General features: G+C 46.5%; 1 protein-coding gene across 1 annotated transcript in view; it reads left to right on the forward strand.

Annotated features, from left to right (window-relative positions):
- LOC146198785 (multiple C2 and transmembrane domain-containing protein 1-like) overlaps positions 1 to 14819 on the forward strand; it is a 213380-nt gene that overhangs the window by 116275 nt on the left and 82286 nt on the right. The window contains 4 exon segments of the mRNA XM_084594277.1: positions 7500 to 7832; positions 11683 to 12022; positions 14517 to 14532; positions 14534 to 14600. Of these exon segments, the coding sequence (XP_084450403.1) occupies positions 7500 to 7832; positions 11683 to 12022; positions 14517 to 14532; positions 14534 to 14600 (756 nt within the window).

Here is a 14819-nt window from a genome sequence, read left to right on the forward strand (position 1 = left end):
AGGTTCTTTGCTAACGTTACGAAGCGGGCAAGTTACGGCGTTTCTTTAGGGATGAACTGTTGGTTGGTATTCTGGATCTAGGGAGTGCGGGAATATTGTAACAGACGCCCGTCTTGAGTTTCTTTGCCCACGTCTGTTGCTCTCTTACCTTAATAATTTCTTGCATATAGAGCTCCGGTTGTGTTAAGACGGTGCTATATTCCTGGCAATGTCTTATCTGTATACCGAGAAAATATTATGATGCACACATGTTGCGCTGTATTTTGCAGCTTCCTTTTATAGCCGTTACATCTTCATGTTGCCATGTGACGCATGGTAGCAGTAGCCCGTGTAATTGCATTAACAGAAGTATATGGCGCTAGTGACGAGTCTTACAGCGGGAAAATTAGCCACCCTGGTAAACTGGTCAATGCTCTAGAGTACTGCCTTTTGATACTTGGGCAAGTTATCGAAATTTGTCTGGTTAGGTATGCCGACCATTCCGATAGAGGCTAGTTTTCTTTCATTTACATTCTGGGCTTCAGCGTTCAGCTACTGTTCAAACCGAAGGAAGGTTAGGTAGGAAGCTCGAGGGACAGCGGTCATATGGGCTGGGGCGTCGTCGCGTGATGCAGAGATGTCCAGGTGTGGTCGTACTTATGCAAGAAGGTGGTGGTTAAGGTTAAACCGGTATTCTCATTTGTGCTGCTCGATAGAGAGCGGGAAATATAACTTGTCGCTCTTCCGTATTAGAGCAAAAGCACTGATTCAGTGGTTTTTACCCCATGTTGCGCTACTCCCGAAGATAAAAAATAAAATAAAAATAAAAGCGGGACAGAAACCTTGTGTCTGCGAAGTATCAACAAGTTTAAAATAATTCAAAATAAATAAATATTGATTAAAAACTAGCTAAAGCGCTCAATTCTATTAGGAATGCCGTTTGTTTTTCTCAATTAAGGGCACGGTAATTCTGGTAAATGTCTACAGGTCTGTTAGCGAGCACAGGGAGATGATGATGGTGTCCCAATGTGAGCTGTTTTATTGTGAATGAAGTTTTTTCTTTTAATAAAGAAAGAGATATGAAGGTGCCAAAAAAAAATAAATATGCACAAAAGGAAGATAAAAGTGGGTATGAACCAAATAGCCAGATGATGAGATGCTGGTAGGTGAAGCTTTTAAGATAAAAGGAGAAAACAGAAAAATGATAAAGAAACAAGACGGGAAAATTGAATGAATAAAGGTCGAGTGATGCGGAGTGCATGAGGGGGATGTGACAATGAAAAATTACTAAGTATATGTATAAAAGAAAAATAAGCATATAATTGGAGAAATAAATGATAAAAATAAATCAGAATTGTCAATATCACAGAATGGAACAGAAAATTAAAAAAGAAATCAAAAGAGGGACGATACAGACGAAAATTAGCAAAGTGGTATACATATTCTCTTGCGCGCGCGCGCACACACGCGCGCGCACACACGCGCGCGCACACACACACACACACACACACACACACACACACACACACACACACACACACACACACACACACACACACACACACACACACACACACACACACACACACACACACACACACACACACACACACACACACACACACACACACACACACACACACACACACACACACACACACACACACACACACACACACACCTTATACCTTAGCTTACGCACGTACCGTCTTTGCCAATAGTAACCAGACTGCAGGATTTGCTTCTCAGCCAAGGTCCTTCTTATTAGATGTGATCATGATCGTCCTGGGCATTCCAGTGATTGAGTAATTCCAGTGAGCCAGTAAAAAAGAAGAGGAGGAGGAAATGCTACTACCCGAACAAAATATTGTCTAGCTTGTGGAGCAGCTGTGATTGGTGTACAGATTGATAACAGCTACACAGCAACGCGTTGCCGCAGCAACGGCCAATGCCAAAGTATGGCGCTGCAGTCGCACATCCGATCAATAAACATATAATTGGCGAAAAATGTTTTCCCAATTCCAGCAAGCTGTACGAAGCTAGGCACCAGAAGACCAAAACCGGTCCAACACTGTTTCGATCTATATCAGAATTTTTGCCCAGTTCTATTCATTCTTATTTTTTTCCCCAGTGGCCGCTGTTAAAGGCGCGTTTCACCTTTTCTGCGACTTTGACGTAAAACAGCGAATGCTGATTGTTCAGCATGCAGAAAATTCGTGTCCGATGTCACGCGCCCTCTTGCGTTTGACTATGGATACGGCTGAGCTACTGCCTTTTTTAATCTTTAAAGATCATTACTTCGAAACCTGTGAGAGATGCGGTGGTGCAGTTTGCACAAGTGGACCATACAGCAAGGATGGCATTATGTCTGTGCTAACACGTGATGGTTAGGGTACAAATTTTACAATTACCTCGTCAACTTTCTTATTTTGTTAAGGGGCAATATTATGCTGCGAAACTGAAGGCCTTTAAATGGAAGATAAGTGCGGTTTCTACTTTTTTATTCTTCTAATTGGCGTTTGTTCAGTATACCAAACGCCAAAAGTGCGAAATTGAAATCTCGGTAAATAGGCTTTTCAGAATTTCACATTTATGAAATAAAGTAGCCGCACGCGGTATCACTTTGATAATCTAGTTTTCAGCTCCTACATCATCAAATATATAAACGGTGACTCTATTTTAAGTATAAGGAGTGCGATCGATGCCATCTTGCGACGTGTGAGAAAGCCAACTCAATGAACATCAAAGTGCGCATTTTCGACATTTGACATTTCAACCCACATTCCAGAGGGAGGAAGTTCAAAAACTAATCTTGGTGGTCTTCAAGTTTGGAATATAATTTCGCTTCTTAAAATTAAGAAAAAAATAAAAGTTCATTAGTGAATTCTATTAAATAATCGTGGACTCATTAAGCGCTACCACGTGTTATTGTTGTTGTGGCTGTAGGAAGAAGGAAACAAAATGCACGGGCCTGCTACTGGCTCTGTAGCTGAGCCACCTCCGCTGCCTCGTGCAGACAGAAGAGAAAATACAGAAGAAAGATGCCCACGTTTCCGTAAACTTGCCGTAAACTTTCCTGCACAGACCGCGCTGGCATATCTCTTATAATTTTCAATACTCTAATACGTAAACATTGAAAAATCACCCCTTAGGACATCAACGATTCTGCAAAAGAAGGGGAGCCCGAAGTGCTTACTTAGAACGTACGCATTACTCTGTCGGTGTCGGTGGTGGCTGGCCCGAGAATGATGAGGTTCATGGTCCTCAGGACTCGCTACATTCCATTAGTCACGACCCCTGGGGCCCTGTCCGACCGACTCCGTTGCCTTACTCTTTCGGACACTTCTGTCAGATGTGGAATTACGCATTTTTACGAGCTTTTATTTTCGCTGGCGGCACGACACTGTGTGACTTTCTAGCGAGTTTCTCCCGGCGCCGGCCGTATTCGCAACCCTTCTCTGAAGACACAATTAATCCCGTGGGAGGAACTTTATTTTGAGCGCCCGGCGACTTTTTTGCTTTAGAGGAAGGGCTAGGGGATTGCAGGAGGAGGAAACAAAGTCGCGTGTTTTTAGTGTGTTCGCAAGGAACACTTCATCCCCTTTCAACAGTACCTAATCAACGAATAGCGATTGCTTTTAGGGCTCATTTTGCTTTTGTCTGTCTTCCTGCTGCTGGTAATGGCAGTGTTTGAAAAGTTCTTGCTGCAGTGGAATGATAGCAAGAGTTGGCTTAAACTAGGGCACTCGATGGCAGCCTTTGTTCCAAGTAATTCTTTAATAACCACATATGTGGAGTTGTCAAGTGCAAGGCGGTGCACTGTGCAAAGTGCTGCGTTGTTTGGCTTGCATGATTGGCGGCTGATGGCATAATAAAGCGGGGTGGGAATAAAGTAAGCTGTTCTTGCAACATGATCTTAGATGCATACAGTTTCCTGTTCAAGCGAATGTCGTTCACTAGCTTTCTTTTGACAGCCAAAGCTCGAATTTTTCCGGAAGTGACGCTTTATACGTCATGCTGGGGCGCAGTTAATGAAAAACTGAAAGAAGCAGCTGCCGTGTACAAGCGGTGCTTTTAGTGAAATCAAAGTTAAGAAACAACAAATGAAGTTAACTGAAGTTAGATTTCTTAGGATTGCCTTTATTACGGTCTCGTCAAAAGCTCACAAGTTTCGGACTTTGAGAGAGGAAAAAGTGGATTGGCACAATTGCGTAAAATTCCGCCCAGAGGCACGCGTGCTTCTGAAAGTAAGAAGCTAATGTATCAGAGTCAAGCTAGAAAGCCTAAACTTTGTCCTAAGCAAGTGATTGACGCCTTTAAGCTCATTTCATGGCTGATTGCTAGTTTTTTTTTTTTTTTTTTTTTTACTGGCTGGCTTCACGCCATGTGTTAGGATTTCAGATAAAGTGCGTCAGAACTGGGTGTTTTGTTGGAGGTGCTCTTTTGTTCAAAAAGATGGGTTTTTTGACACGGCGGGTTTTCGAACCGTTGGTTGGAGCAGGTGTTTGTTTTTTTAAGCCACTAAACTTGCAATAACGCTGCACCGAGTCTGAAGTTCGAGTGGAATGACAATTTCACTCCAGCTTACCTTTAACCCCCGTCGCACGGTTCTTTACAGACGCAACACAGCCTCTCGCGATAGAAATTCCACCTACAGGCGTATAGCAATCCGGCCGATGACGTCTGTTGGCGATGTATCTGATGGCGATCTGTTGGTGATGTATGAGAAACGACTTTGTGTGGTTGTAACGAAAACAAGAATTCTTCTCAAACATCCAAATTGCATGGTGCCACGGCTGGCACTTGAATTAGCCTATCGATTATCGCGATGAAATAATGAAAAGCAGAGAGGGATAAGTGTATGCAGAGAAAGGTGCAAAATAAGTAAATTCGGTTTCCCCACGGGCAGATCAACTGTAAAAAGTGGGGCACGAAATGGCACCAAGCAACTCATGCTCAATCCACGGTTGGCCGCAGAGTGCATCTGTTTGGGTTCGTGGTTTCATCGAACGTCAGACGTCTGAGAACTGTAAACGCTCCCTGTGGGGAGGCAATGAAACCGTGTGCGGTGCCAACTCTACGCAGGGAACTACCGAGGAGAACAAAAAGGAGTTGAGCGGCTGAGACTGTCTATTTTACCATAATAATTGAGTCACAGAAAGGGAAAGGCGCAATATCTGTCACGCTTGTTTCTGTGGACGCCTGAACCATAAGGTAGGAATGAAGGTGGGAGTGAAAGTGGAAAGAAAGAAAGAAAGAAAGAAAGAGAGAGAGAGAGAGAGAGAGAGAGAGAGAGAGAGAGATAGAGAGAGAGGAACCATAGTGGAGGGTTATGCTGTAATTTCGACCATCTGGGGATCTTTAACGTGCGCTGACATCGCTCAGCACACTGACGCCTCTTCGTTTCGCTTCCATCGAAACGCAGCCGCCAGCAGCCGGGATCGAACTCTATTTTACCACTGCATAAATGAGCTGACTTTCCTCTGAGAGAGCGTGACACTCATTATCGAAAAACGAAAACCAATCTCAGAGGAAAAAAAGGAGCAGTAACTGTCTCACGGAAGGAATGAAGGAGGGAGTGAACGAAGGAGGGATTGAACGAAGGAGAGGAGATAGTCATCGTAGTGGAGGCCTTCAGAGTATTCCCGATCTCTTAGTGGTCTTCATAGTGCACTGACATCAAACAGCGTACTAGCGCCTTTTGTGTTCCGTCCCCGTCGAAACGCGCTCGCCGCGCCAGAGGTGAAACCGACTCCTGTTCTGCAGCCGAGCGCCTAACAGTAAATGGAGAATAAAGATAGATGATGTTGTTGTGGCTGTAGGAAGAAGGAAACTAAAATGCACGGGCCTGCTACCCGCCGCGGTGTTGCAATGGTTAAGATGCCCGACTACTGTGCCGGAGTACCCGGGCTCGGTCCCGATCGCTGGCGGAAGAGGCGTCTGTGTGCTGTGCGATGTCAGTGCACGTTACAGATCCGCAAGTGGTCGAAATTACTCCGGAGCCCTCCACTACGGCACAGCTTTCTCTCTTTCCGCTTTCACTCCCACCTTCCTCCCTTCCCTTACGGCACTGTGCAGGTGTCCAAAGAGCAAGCGTGACAGATACGCCTTTCCTTTCCTGCGAACCAATTGTACTATTAAGAATGATGGAGAAGACGAATGAAAGAGGTGAATGAACGCAAATGAAATTACCCACTGCGGTGACTCAGTGGTTTAGACGTACAGCTACTGAACCAGCTTAACCGCGTTCGAACCTGACCGCGGCGTTGGTTGGTTGGTTGGTTCATAGGAAGGGAAAGGCGCAGTGTCTGTCACACTTGCTCTGTGGACACCTGAACCGCGCCTTAAGGGAAGGGATGAAGGTGGGAGTGAAAGTGGATAGAGAGAAAGGGGGGTCGTAGTGGAGGGCTACGGAGTAATTTCGACCACCTGGGGATCTTTAACGTGCGCTGACATCGCACAGCACACGGACGCCACTTCGTTTCGCCTCCATCGAAACGCAGCCGCCGAGGCCGGGATTCGATCCCGGGAACTCCGGCACAGTAGTCGGGCGTCTTACCACTGCACCACCCCGGCGGGGCAACCGCGGCGGCCGCGTTTCGATAAATTCGAACGCTTCCGGTTGTTGTGCGGTCTCGGTGAACATTAAAGATCCCCAGGTGTCGATATTACTCCGTAGCCCTCGACTGCGGCACCTCATCCTCTCGTTCTCTTCTCTCTCCCACATTACTCGTTTCCCTTTAGGCGCGCCCCGCCGGGGTGGTGCAGTGGTAAGACGCCCGACTACTGTGCCGGAGTACCCGGGCTCGAACCCGACCTCGGCGGCTGCGTTTCGATGGAGGCGAAACGAAGAGGCGTCCGTGTGCTGTGCGATGTCAGCGCATGTTAAAGATCCCCGGGTGGTCGAAATTACTCCGTAGCCCTCCACTACGGCTCCTCTTTCTCTCTCTTCACTTTCACTCCCACCTTCCTCCCTTCCCTTACGGCGCGGTTGAGGTGTCCGCAGAAAACAAGTGAGGCAGTTACCGCGCCTTTCCCTTCTATAAATCAATCAGTCCCTTTAGGCGCGATTGGCGTCCACGAAGAAGCGTGACAGTTACTGTGACTAATTTTGTCTGGACCAATTTACATTTCACCCTTTAAAAGGAAATTTCGCTACCATGAAGCATGACCTTATGGAGGTATGGGTTTTTTTTTGTGGCCACTAATAATAAAAAACGGAAAGAATAACAGCCTTTTAATTCATGGTAAACAAGCGTGAAAAGACGAACACAACAGAGAAGACAACACGACACAAGCGCTCTGCTGTGTTCGTCTTTTCGCGCTAGTTTACCAGGCGTACTTACCAACTGGCCCAACTTCTCACGTTAAACAAAGATTGTGCCTGTAGGCGGGCACGAAGGACTGCAGCTAGTGAGATGCCTGCCAGAGCTATGGTAGCTTTCTGAAGGAACGAAAGTTGAATAATGGGAACGGAGTGGTTACCGCACTCGTGTTCTTCTCGTTCCCTCTGCACGCAGGCTCCGGCGACGAGGATGGCGGCGTCGGCGGCGAGCCCATGTCGCCCGTCCGCGCCTCGTCGTCGGAGGGACAGCGGCCGGCCTCCTCGCCGCCCGACATCGCGCAGCAGCAGCGCCAGCAGCACACGACCACGTCCCCGCGACGGCGCGCGGGCGCTGCCACCAAGCGTTTCGCATGCGCCGTGTCCACCACCTTCCGCAAGTTGGGCCACCGGCTGCACCGGCACGGCAGGGGGACCTCGTCACCGGCAGGGGCGGGCTCCTCGTCCGTCTCGTCGGATGGCCGCCGGCACCACCACGCCATCGGCACGGCCAACAGCCTGCAGTACTCGGGTGCGTACTTGAACAGCCTTCCGGGAGGCCCGGGGCGTCCATTAGAGTCACTGAATTCATTCATTGCCCCGCTTCACGTACAAAGAAAAAGTAGATAACTGGGCACTACTTGCTGGTGGTCTGTTGATTCATGCGTCACGAACAAGTACACCAAGATAGATAAAGAACACAGAGATAGATAAAGAACATATGAGCGGGAGTTACCCACTGTGTACAAGCACTATACTGTTAAATAGAAGATGGAACAGGCACTTTCCCATCTCTGCCAAAAAAGGAGTATATTTTGGATTGCCGAGGATCGTTGGTGTCATAATACGGGATAGGTTCAGATCCTTTCTTAGCTCTTTTTTGACAAAGAATAGTGACAGGCGATGCACGATCTTCAGTCAACTAAAAAAAAAAAAAGGCCGTGCGTCACTATCTTCTGCCGAAAATTTTCTACTTTCCTCTCCTTTGGTTAGCGCTGGAGAAATTGCGAATGGTGTAAAGTGCGGACAAAGACAACAGCGATGTCCTTGGTCTGCTTTCCGGGGTCGTCACCCTGATTCATCCGGTCACCGCCCCACTTTGTTCCAGAATAACACATGTGTTCCAATTCGCCCAGCAGAGCATGCTTGATCAAAGCTTGGTTCAGACTGCCATGCGTGCTCGTAATTGTGCAAAGCGTGGTGCTTTTAGTCCGGCTTGGTAATGGCACCCTAGCCGAAGACGTGCACGTAGAAATTAATTTGTGAAGTCCTATGCTGTCGCGTGGTTGTAATAAACTTTGTTAAGACTTTCTTCGTCTTTTATCCCAGATGAGATTAGCAAGCACTGGAGTGAGACTTGTTACTCCTTGGGGGCTCGGTGCACGTCTGACAGTCAGGTCTCCCGGGCGGGAAGATAAAAACAGAGAAGTCGCAAAACAAGCTCTCAAAAAGGCAGCCGTTGGTTCGCTTTGAAAGAGAGAAGATGAAGACAGTGCAATAGAGACGGGGAAATGAGAGACTTTTGCTTTGAAGTCATCACTCAGTTTACGCCGTTTCTTGTTTTTTCTCTATTTGAAGTTAGGAAGAGCATTTGGAAGATGCTTCAATGGAGCAAGACAGAGAAAAGAATAGCGCAGGTGTAAACGAACGCTGCACACACTCTAGGCAAAATAGCAAACATAGCATAGACGTAACGCAACGAAAACAAAATACGCTACTGTCTAGCTTCCGACGTGAACAGTTACAGCGTGCAGCTCACAAGGACAGCTGGCGTGTCGAGCTTTGCACAGCTGTTACTCCGCCGTCCTTTGAGTTCTGGAAAACAATACTTGGCCTACGGCCGCACAATGCATATCCGCGGTAAACGTCATAAATGGCAGCAGTGGTTGCTTCGTTTTCGTGACTTAAATTCTTAAACTTAAAGCTTATTGATTTTTGCACTTTGCTTACCCATTATTTATGGATGGGTGGAACCTGGGGTAAAATAATGGTCGTAAAAGTTGCTACTCAAAGCAAAGGTAGAAAAAATGCACGATTGCGCACCGCAGAATTATAAACTGCTGCAAATGACTAACGAACGACCGCCACGATATTCGTTTCGTGCCGCTTCTGTACGGCAAAACGTTAGATGTATCATGCCATATCGTTATATAAACTCGTGGAACGGGTTATCAACCAGGCATTTTACGGTGGAGAGGTTAACGACGAGGTAAAGTGCTGGTTAACGCTACGCAGTTAACACAGAAGTGTATGCATGAGAAGCGACGTTCGGTATGGGCATGGAAAGCACGGCGTGCAAGCCTTTGCTTGCTGGGATATGACCTGTTTCGTGTGTGCGGTAAGGTTGCACTACGATTTTCCGCGAGACCTTTTTGTCTCCCTTCTTTTCCCAACCGCTTCCTCTTTGTCCGATGATCGATGCCCGTAGGGCACAGCAGAATGCTGGCGCGCCTCGCTACGGGCGTAGGCGCATTATGCGCGCCTCTCGGTACGGATTCTGGCCCCTTTATTCCCACTCCCCTTTTCTCCCGATCAGCTCAAGCCCGAATCAGGTTTGCAGGAGAAAAGAATAAGGCGTGCACTGAGGCACGGCTCCTGTATACCGAGGCGGAAGTGCCGAGAATGCATCGCACACGGAAAACATGCTCGGCGATCGTTTCTCGTTGCTATTCGTGTGTGCGTGTGTGTGTGGATTATACCGTTCGTGTATTCGAATATTCACTCAATTTCCACTTTTGTGATTTTTTTCTTCTACAGGAATATGGCATTGAAATGCTGCTTGAACGTAGCTGGGTTGCACAGGAGACGTCTTATTGGAAATGGGGCGGATGGCCGGCCGTGTATTTATTTTCACAGGAAAAACGGCAGCCGCCGAAGACCTCGAGGTCTCTTTCGAAGGAATGACCCTTGAACATTTATTTTCTGCATTCACGATAAAGGATGTTGTTGATCAGCGAGAACAGTCGATTGTGAGCTTTGAAAACTGCTCAGGGTGGTCTTGTATGTACAGCAGGAACAGTAATAGCAGTGGGCACAAACCTGCTTTTAAAACGTGGCTGTAGAACGCTGACCTGATATTTGACTTGCATCATCTCAAGGTATAATACACACACAAGGAGTGTGTGCCCGTAGGTCATGTGCCTTCCTGCCCGTTCTATTTTCGTTGCCGGCCTGCTCTGCCCAATACCGGCATTGTGAGCGGAGATAGAATGCCGTTGAAGCAGTGGCAGCCGTCTGTGTTCTTGCGCTCAAATTATGCATGCGAACGCTTTTTGCTGCATGCTGTCCTCTGCCTGGTTTGCGGGCATCCCTCGGAAGGAACCGAATGAGGGAGCGGTGGGGGACGGGTTGTGTACTCTCTGTATCGAGGAGTTTGGAGGCCATTACAGTTTTCGCAAACGAACGTATCTCGCTCTAAAGAAACAGTTATGTACCGCGCATACCATATTTTCACATATTGCTGACGACGGCCCAGGAGTCACCGAGACGGTAAAATACATCCTAAAAGAGGAGGAGGAGGAAGATGAGGATGAAAGGTAGGGAGGTTAACCCGTAAAAGAAACCGGTTTGCTACCCTGCACTGGGGGAAATGGGTAAGTGGATATAAAAGTTGTGAGAGAGGGATGGGTGAAGTTAGTACAGTCACATCACAGACATGTCACATCACATCACGTCACAGTCATATCACGGAACATAACAGCAAACTCACAGTCTTTCGATTAGGCCTGTGCTTTTCATAAAGCGGATCAATGCCTGGGAGGCCTTCACGGCAGAAGATAGCCGTGGCCAGGAACCTAAAATCTTAATTTCAGTCAATGAGAAACACTTTATGGGACTGAGTTGCGCTCGAAAAAGAACTATGAAACTCGGCGGCGACGAAAACTGTAAACGGGCTCGGAGGTCGTCGAGTAACATAATTCTTGCTGCTCTCGGCAGCGCTCAATTTAAAGCTAAGCTAAGGAATATCGAGATAAATTTGTCAATGAAAACTAGAACGATCTGGAACAATGGGGAAGCAGTCGCGCATGGCTGCGATAATCATGATGAACCTCGGCGCATCTTGCCCTACAAAAAAATGAAAAGATCGCACCCGGCAGCATAGAGCGCGAACAAAGAAACAAAACAAAGCTTCGCGCCAATATCACGCTGAAAATCTGCCAGCTTCTCTGGGCACATTGATAGACTGCCTCGCGTGTATTTCTAATCGATGCAGCTCTTCACACAATACAACCTTCATTGGCTGTTTACATTGAAATAGTGTACTGCCATGCCGTGGACAACTTCGTTATAAGGGGTGTCGCTATATCGAGTCTCCCTGCATAGCCTACTTGGCGAAAGCAGGCTGAGTTTCACTGTGTGATGGTGGGTTTCGGCTGACGCAGGGCGTTTGAGCATGAGTCACCCTGACGTGTCGTCATCGGATCTGGCAGCGATGGCGGTGCGCGACTCCGTGGCGTCCACGCCATGCCAGCGCAATGCACCCGCCTGCCGTGACCAGGCCTCGTACTCGGACCCTACGCTGCTGAGGAGCAGGCGCAGGCTGCGTCACCAGGACGTCTCGGTGGACGAGGACACGTCGCTGGACGCCGCCGCCACCTCACCGGCGCTGATGCAAACGACGACGGCGTCCCCACCGCCGCGGCCGCTGGCGCTCGCCTCGCTCGTCAGAGCGCCTACGGCGACCGACAGCGGAGACGAAGTCTTCCCCATAAAGACCCGCAAGTGAGGACGTGGCGGCCGAATATCTTGCCTACGACTTCGCTGTATCGCGATATCTGGGACTGTGACTTTCTTTCATTCTCGCTTTCTTTGATTGATCTTCCTTCCTATTTGAATATCTATTTCTTCTGTGTAAGACCAAGTTCCTTCCCGACCATTTTCATAGCTTTGTTCGCCATTCATATTAATGCCGGAGATACACTGCAAGGAACTTCGCCTGGGACAGGCGCGTCTAGACATGGTGTCTTCTCTCATAATTTTATTGCTTGACCTGAACAGGCATTGCCTCAGTGATCATATTGATAACATGAGAAGAAATAGCTTGTATTGTCTTATCTTGTCCCAGAGAAGTTTTCGATGGGAATACTTGCCTGTGTGTTATTTTCTCATTTTATTTATTTATTTATTTGGTTACTATCAGGGCCGTTGAGGCGTTATAGATAGGAGTGGTTTAACTACTTATACAAACATCAGAACTAAGAATTTTTAACATAGGTGATGAAGAAGCGCAGATTTGAACGCTTCGGGTTCGGAAATGGAGACGATGCAGGCGGGCATTTTATTCTCAAACCGAGACTAAATCATACGGGAGAAGGCTTCGAAGAGACTACTTGCCTCTGTTATTTTTTCATTTGATCTTGTACAAAAATTACGTTGTGTCTTGTCTTGCCCCAGAGGAGGTGTCAAAATGAATACTTGCCTCTTTGTTATTTTCTTATCTCATCCTCAACCGATACTAGGTTGGTGCATTAACGTGAGGCAACCTGCCTCGCCGCTGGGGACGTATTAACTTAGAAGACATCCTGTCTTTTAGTTTTTCCAATATTCAACACCAGCATACGCAAGAGACGAATGATAACGATTTTATCGGCCGATATTTCAGTTGTTGTATCTCCTCTCATGTGTCTTTGTTGACGGCCTTTTACAACTAGTTCCACTCAACGACGTGAGTGCGGTTGCTTTCTTATTTTTTACCTGCACACAAAAGAGACGAAAATGAACCGCAGTCTCATCATCTGAAAGGCCGAGCGTCCAGTTACGAGAGGTACTATAGCGTAAATTCAACATTCAATATGCATGCTTGCCGGCAGAAGCTTTTCTCTCAGCATTTAGTGGTCTGGTCTCAAGTTCGAACAATACAAAATATCTCTTTGGACTAGTTAGTTGGCAGGGCTACCAATATGCCATTGATAATATGGGCGATAACCGATCAGCGCTTGCATAAGAAAAAAAAAAAAAAAGCAAGCTTTAGAGCGACTTGGTTTGAAATCAGATGCAGCTGCCATTTCTTGTGCAAATAAAATAAAATAAAATAAAATAAAATAAAATAAAATAAAATAAAATAAAATAAAATAAAAACGCAATGCGGGACGCTGATCTCATCCTAGACTGCGTCCTTCTTCATGTACGTCATTTTTTTTTTTTTTGTGCAACACTGCCGTTATGGCTGATTGCCGCAGTGAACCCAGCTTGCGAGATGGATGGTGCTAATGCTGCCTGGGACGGTGGCGAATTGGATAATTAGCAGCCGCATTATGGGAACGAGTACTGCGTGCAGTACTTTGAACGCTCATAATTAGCTTCGTGTCTTTGTGATAGCTGGTGCCACGCGAGGCTTACTGAGCAGCGGTCGTGTCTGCCATGTTGCGGTCCTCTGTAACATTTATGCTCACTTTACAACGCCCAATTGGAGCTGAGTAGATAAAAGTTCGGGTAGTAAGTGCAGATCAATTAAAGGTGGTTCCCTTCTTTCTTTCTTTCTTTCTTTCTTTCTTTCTTTCTTTCTTTCTTTCTTTCTTCTTTCTTTCTTTCTTTCTTTCTCTTTCTTTCTTTCTTTCATTTCTTTCTTTCTTTCTTTCTTTCTTTCTTTCTTTCTTTCTTTCTTTCTTTCTTCCTTTCTTTCCTTCTTTCTTTCTTTCTTTCCTTCTTTCTTTCTTTCTTTCTTTCTTTCTTTCTTTCTTTCTTTCTTTCTTTCTTTCTTTCTTTCTTTCTTTCTTTTTGTGCCCACGCCAGAAATGTTCTGTATTTTGCAACAAAACTTTTTACATATATAGCGCGGGCCTACAAAAGCAAACCATGCGGTCCAAATGCTTTTGACCAAAACTGTACGTGCCCGACGTGCGCTTATTATTCTTTCTTTCTTTCTTTCTTTCTTTCTTTCTTTCTTTCTTTCTTTCTTTCTTTCTTTCTTTCTTTTCTTTCTTTCTTTCTTTCTTTCTTCTTTCTTTCTTTCTTTCTTTCTTCTTTCTTTCTTTCTTTCTTTCTTTTCTTTCTTTCTTCCTTTCTTTCTTTCTTTCTTTCTTTCTTTCTTTCTCTTTCAAAGGCTCGTCTACGTTGTCCCACTGCACTGTAAATCACTCGTACTCAACTAAAACTATTCTGGGCGCTACGCTATAGCCTTTGCAATAGCATCCTTGAGCACCACAGGGTGCTTCTGGTGTCTGCGACCGTAAAAACAACCTGCTCCTCTCCTCCCCTTCTATTTCTTCTCCGCCAGGACGGAGCCGTCGTCCGTGTGGTGTTGTACAGCTCGAGGTGCATCTGCGCTGCGGGAAAAACCTGGTGGCCAAGGACGCCTGCGGTCAGTACCCCGGCTTCGTTCTTTTTCATCGCATGCTGCGCTGTGCACATCCAGTTATTCTTTTCTCCCCTTCTCGCTCTGACTGGCTCGACCACTTACGCTTTCAATCACCGCGTTCGTGAAACTTTCTAAGGCTCTACAATGCCTTACAGACTGCGATATGATGCTAAACCTCCTTTCGTTCGTAGCATCAGAAGAAAACATGTTGCTTGGAATAAG

This window comes from Amblyomma maculatum, chromosome 2 (assembly GCF_055883805.1).
Source record: "Amblyomma maculatum isolate TAMU_Amacu chromosome 2, ASM5588380v1, whole genome shotgun sequence".
NCBI lineage: Eukaryota > Metazoa > Arthropoda > Arachnida > Ixodida > Ixodidae > Amblyomma > Amblyomma maculatum.